This window comes from Rhinatrema bivittatum, chromosome 16 (genome assembly GCF_901001135.1).
Source record: "Rhinatrema bivittatum chromosome 16, aRhiBiv1.1, whole genome shotgun sequence".
NCBI lineage: Eukaryota > Metazoa > Chordata > Amphibia > Gymnophiona > Rhinatrematidae > Rhinatrema > Rhinatrema bivittatum.
This window is the reverse complement of record NC_042630.1, coordinates 26,917,886-26,923,885: the sequence shown is the minus strand read 5'-3', so window position 1 is coordinate 26,923,885 and position 6,000 is coordinate 26,917,886. Positions and strand designations below refer to the sequence as shown.

The window sequence follows — 6,000 nt, the reverse complement described above, 5'->3', positions numbered from 1 at the left end:
AGGAAGCCGGGATGCCATCCCATCCCCAGTCTCAAGCCACTCTTTATCCTGCCCTCACGCACATTTCAATCCATCATCCCTTCCCCCAACTGCTTGGAAAAAGGTCTGGATGCCCCTAACACTGAAAACTCTGGCTGAGGGCCCTCTGCGCTCCCCCCCCCCAACCACCTTGAAAATTGCTTGTGGATGTCGCACTGCATTTTGAAAGCTGCCTTGCTTTCGGTTAATAATAATCAAAACCACGTGCCAATTTCTGAGTCAAAGGCAGAAACCAGGCTTCGTGAAGTGCTCTCTCCCATCTCACTCTTAAATGTGTACAGAAAAGGAACAATTAACTCCCCTCCCCACCCCCACATTCATCTGCCATGACCGGAAGCAGTAGATTCATCATATTTTAATACAAAGGAACAAGAAAGCAGTAGCAGCAGCAGCACTCAAGGCTGGTTCCTCTTAGAAAGTTCAACCTCACCTTCCTTCGCTCGTAAGGCCGCTCTCCTGGAAGCGGTGGCGTCGCTCCTGCGATACTTGCTGGGGTCCCGTGATTCTGCAAAAAAAGGCACCATGCCGTGCTCCGTGGATGCAGGAGCGGGGCTCAGAGATGGGGGGGTGTGTGTGTGTGCGCTATATCAAGCCCACAGACCGGAGAGAGCAAGGAAGACTTGGAGATGGAAAGGAGAAGGCATAACAAGACGCACAGAGGACGTCTCCAAAGGAAATGAACCATCTTCAGTATAAAAAAAAAAAAAAATTCTTAACCCTTACAAATAGTGTGAAAGGGAGGGGGCGGGGGGGGGGGAGGAGCCAACACTGCTACGAAATATTGAAGGTACAATTCCCACCCTCTCTACCCCAGAGCCTGGGGTTGAAAGGACTCTGCTCTGCTGCCCTTCCATCACAGACACAACAGAGAGCAAGAGGTGCAGCTGTGAGGCATACGTGGTGGGGAAGGGTTTCTGGTGCAACCTGCCCAGGCCAGAATATCGGTGACAAGAGCCTAAGCTGCTGAACACCGAGCACACACCAGGGGGGGGGGGGTCGTCTCCGGACAGGGGCGGTGGAGTGAGTGAGTAGTGGCGGTGAGAGAGATACCAGTGCAATAAAAGGGGAGTGATGGTGGAACCGAGCTCCATAACCAATGTAACAATGACGGAGGTTGTGCGGCAGGGAAGCGCCAGCTCTGCACCTTCAGGAGGCGGAAAAGCATGATTAGCACTGCCCAGAGCCCTAACACTGCAAGAGTCAGAAAGGTCACAGGCCTAATACTGGAAGGAGCCCCTCTCTCCATTCAAACGTCCAGAGAGGGGGGGGGGGGGCGCGGCTCTGTCCTGCTGGCCCCGGGGCCCCACAGACGACTCTCTGCACATGATCCTCGCAGTCCATCTCTTTTTTTTTTTTTTTTCCCTTTACTACATTTGACACGATTCAAGTCCAGCGGGAGCCTGGGCCGCGCTCACATAATCCCATTGGTTAGGTACTGAAAGCCATCGTACAGCTTGGTGGTGATGGACCTCATGCTCCCGTCCACCATCTGCTCCACCAGCAGCTGCAGCTGCTCCTCGGTCATGTTCATATGGAAACGGTCCTTCAGGTTCCGGATCGTGCTGGAGCCATGGAAGCAGGGCAGCTGGGAACCTACAGCCAAGAAGCACAGGCAGAGTCAGGCGGGAGGGCCGGAACCCATCCCCTCCCCCTCCTCCACCTTCACCTTCCCCCCCCCCCCCCCCCCCAGGCACAGGGGGAGGGGCACGAGAGCTCCGCCTGTGATCCTACCCCTGCAGCACCGCCCCCTCCCTCCGCTAAACCCAAGAGACATCCTTTGCAGAAAGCTAATGACGACGCTGGATATGCAGGATATTCTAAGCTGGATTTCTTGCTAAGGGAAGCAGAAGATGCTATTCTGACACTCACATATGACCTGCACTAAGTCGAAGGCCTGGCTCTGCTGGGCTGCTCCTGAGTAACCTGTGGGACAGACTGACACGCGCTCAGTTATTTACGCTCACTTTCTCTAGGTATCTGTCACAAAGCAGGAGAAGACAGGTTATAGCCGTAATACACATTCACTTCCTGACATTCCTCCGTTGCTCACTAGGCTTTTGGATCATGCACAGGGGATTGGCAGTGTTCATCCAGGGCGACACAGCCATCTCGGGGGGGTGGGGTCAGAGCTGCGCCGAGGCTGCGTACAGGGGTGGGTACAGGTAACCCAGGGCGCTGCTGCCATCTTGGGGTTAGGGCTGGGCCTGGGCCAGGTCATTCGGACGTCAGTGCCATTGCCGTGTGCATGCCCTGGGTCAGCGGCACCGTGCTGGGGAGGGTGGGAGGGGGTGATTACCGTACCTTGCTGCATGATCTCCACAATCTGAACCACCCTGTCCATGTGCTTGCGAGCAGCGATCAAGCCCTGCAGCATCAGCATCTTGTAGTAATTAAACATGTCCCCGTCAGGGCCTCCCATGACCTGGCAAATAAGAGGCAAGGCGGATTAACCTCACTGCAGGTCCAGCAGAGGAGTGAAATAAATCTGAAGAAAGGCCAAGGAAAAAAAAACCAAAAGAAATTCTGCAAAACACACAAAACTTCAAACTAAGGTAATAGAATATCTGTCCTCCCATCCCCAGGTACAAAAGAATATTAGCAAACCCCATCCCGCCCTAAATACAAAAGAGTAACAGCAGACCCCCCCCACCACTCACATCTACAAACTCTGAGGTAAGTTTGAATGCAGAAGTCTCAAAGCCGAGATTCCTGGGGGAGCTGGAGAGGATAAAGCCGAAGTCGATGTGGATGATGTGTCCGTCCGCATCCAAGAGGATGTTCCCATTGTGCCTGTGAGCAGGGGAGAGAAAGAGAGACGGCATCAGGGAGCTATCACAGCCTCTAGCCACCCAGCTCTCATCAGGCAGCCACCAGAGCCAGCCTTGCACAGATACAGCAGTACTGCCTCATGCCATCTCCTGCAGCAGGGCCCCCCCTGTGTACCCTCGCTCGCCTGGCCCCAGGTTAATCTAGCAATTCAGTTTGCTTTTTCAGGACTCCTCCTGTACAGAACGGACTAAAGCATGAATCTTACACACTGAATGCAGGTTCAGCAGATCAAAATAATTCAGCACATGCACAGTAAACATAAAACATATGCAACCTTATTTTTACAAGCCCCAAACTGGTCCCACCCCCAGCACTATACACTGTACCAGCCACTTCCTTCACTATTTACTATTACAAATTCAGGCCCCCAGAAATGGTCCTCCCTGGGTCCTCTGGTCTAACCCCTATGAAATCCACTAGTTAAAATGCCAAGCTTTTACACTATGGCAGGAGAGAGAGTCCTTGTTAATTCCTTAAATGTGCAACCAAAGAGTATCCCAAGAACATGGGGCGCTGCTGAGAATACCTCTCCCTGGTTTCCAGCAGGCCTAGGGCTTTAGGAGAAGGAAGCACCAATTTCAAGGCTCAATTCACACAAAGGGGGCCTGAAGAACTAGGTCAGTAAGAGAGGAGGAAAGAGGCCGCACAGAAGGTTAAGCAGGCTAAATTAATGAAGGCAATGCAAGGAGAGGAATAATGGGAGGTCCTTGCCCAAACAGCCTTGCCCTAACCACTAACCTGGCATACAGCTTCTATACCATCCGCAGCCTAGTCACAACCCTGATGGGCAAACGCACATAAGACGGCAGAGTACCACCCCCATACAAAAGTCACCTGGCCTTGGCTGGGTAACCAGCCTCAACCTTATAACTTCAGACTCTTGGGCCTCCATTGACAAGATGGAATGTACAATCATCCCAAATTTGACCTGCAGCAGGCCACACCCCCTCAGGTTCAACCACCCTTAACCTGCAGCAGGCCACGCCCCCTCAAGCTCAACCACCCTTGACCAGCAGCAGGCCACAACCCCTCAGGCTCAACCACCCTTGACCTGCAGCAGGCCACGCCCCCTCAGGCTCAACCACCCTTGACCTGCAGCAGGCCAAACACCCCTCATGCTCACCTGTCCTTGACCTGCAGCAGGTAGCACACCAGACAATATCCTGCACAGCTCTGCACAAAGTTGCGCTGTGCGGACAGGAAGGCTTCCGTGGTGTAGTTGCCATGCTCCTGCAGAAAATAGTCCAGCAGCGAGAGCTGGGATTGCTTTTTCACTTGGTGGATGGACACTGCATTGACAACAGGTTCAATCATCCCACTGTCTGCAGAGATGACCAGGATTTTATAAGGTCGGATCCAAAGGGGGACACGCTCCTGCTCCCAGATGGCCTAAAACCCAAGAAAGAGGCAAAGGCAACTAATACAATCTGTGGTTATAGGGAACATGTGCCTGATACTGATAAAACCAAACAAAAAGCCCCATTATTGTAAGCTCTCTATAAACTCCCTTCCTCTCACTTAGAAGCACGTGCTCAGATACAGCTGAAGGATTTCTGGTAGAGCAGCGCATCCCCCTACACTGGACCATAGACCTCTGCAGGCTGCCACTGTTTCCAATAGAAGGTGCTCTCTATCACCTTCTCCCCTCAACTTTGGGGCCAGGTGTACTGAGGGATTTCTTCCATAATTCTGGTCATGCCCTGCCCTTCTCATCTCGGGAGCAGGGTTTTTTTTTTAATAGGGAAATCAATCTTTAGCTCCCACCTAACTGTGGTAGAGCCTTCAAGCTATGCACTCATCAGTCCCCTGCAAAGCTCTGAGAACTGTAAAACAGCCTTAGAGAGAGGAGGCATTCAGAGGCATGAGACAGGGCACGCTGTCTGAATGCAATATGGATAGGAAAATTGGTTCTTACCTGCTAATTCTCATTAAAAAAAACATAAGAACTTGCCATACTGGGTCAGACCAAGGGTCCATCAAGCCCAGCATCCTGTTTCCAACAGAGGCCAATCCAGGCCACAGGAACCTGGCAATTACCCAAACACTAAGTCTATCCCATGCTACTGATGCCAGTAATAGCAGTGGCTATTTTCTAAGTCAACTTGATTAATAGCAGATAATGGACTTCTCCAAGAACTTATCCAATCCTTTTTTAAACCCAGCTACACTAACTGCACTAACCACATCCCCTGGCAATAAATTCCAGAGCTTAATTGCGCATTGAGTGAAAAAGAATTTTCTACGATAGTTTCAGATGTGCCCCATGCTAACTTCATGGAGTGCCCCCTACTTCTTCTATTATCCGAAAGAGTAAACAACCGATTTACATTTAACTGTTCTAGACCTCTCATGACTTTAAAGACCTCTGTCATATCCCCCCCTCAGCTGTTCTGTACCACAAATCAGTCCAGACTCCTGGGTTTTGTACCTGCCAGCAGATGGAGATAGATAAAGTCTTACTGACATTGCTATATAACCAAGTGTGCCACCTGCAGTCCCTCAGTATTGACCTGTACCCAAGTCAAGAGAAAAACAAAACTATACCAAACTTAACAGCTCACCCCTTCCCAACAAACAGGAGGATGGTGACATTGTAACCTATTGGAAACATAACTCTGTTCTGGAACATACATACAGAGTTGTTAGCAGTTCACTAAGCTATATAATAAAACAGCTTAGTGAACGGCTAACAACTCTGCACGACATACAGACCAACAGAACGAGCAGAAGACTCTCTCACTTTCTTTCCATGGCTGGGTCTCTGGACTGATCTGTGGTACTCCGGGAGCGAAAATTAGCAGGTAAGAACCAGTTTTCTTTTCCAGTACGTACCCAGATCAGTCCAGACTCCTGGGACGTACTTAAGCTCACTAAACTGAGTGGGACCTGGAGAGTCCCGCTCACAGAACACGCTGCAGCCAGAGCCCCGACATCCAAACAATAGTGTCTGGTGTGCAGAGACTTCCGAGATACTGCTCTGAAAATCTCCTGCGGTGATACCCGCTGCGCCTCGGCCCAAGAAGCTGCCTGCGAGCGTGTCAAATGAGCTCTCAAACTTTCCGGAACCAGATGACCCTTAAGAAATATACACCGAACTGATCGCCTGTTTGAGCCGACGTGGACTGGTAGCTT

At 51.1% G+C, this 6,000-nt stretch overlaps 1 protein-coding gene across 5 annotated transcripts in view; it reads right to left on the bottom strand.

The window, feature by feature from the left end:
* Positions 1 to 378: 378 nt before the first annotated feature.
* Positions 379 to 6,000, bottom strand: part of PI4KB (phosphatidylinositol 4-kinase beta) — a 38,742-nt gene continuing 33,120 nt past the window's right edge. For all 5 annotated transcript variants that reach the window (XM_029581148.1, XM_029581147.1, XM_029581146.1 and 2 more), the window contains 4 exons: positions 3,992 to 4,257; positions 2,697 to 2,829; positions 2,341 to 2,461; positions 379 to 1,632 (listed from right to left, as the gene is read on the bottom strand). In XM_029581148.1, the coding sequence (XP_029437008.1) occupies positions 1,451 to 1,632; positions 2,341 to 2,461; positions 2,697 to 2,829; positions 3,992 to 4,257 (702 nt within the window). In that variant the 3' untranslated portion in view covers positions 379 to 1,450. The remainder of the gene's footprint in view (positions 1,633 to 2,340; positions 2,462 to 2,696; positions 2,830 to 3,991; positions 4,258 to 6,000) is intronic.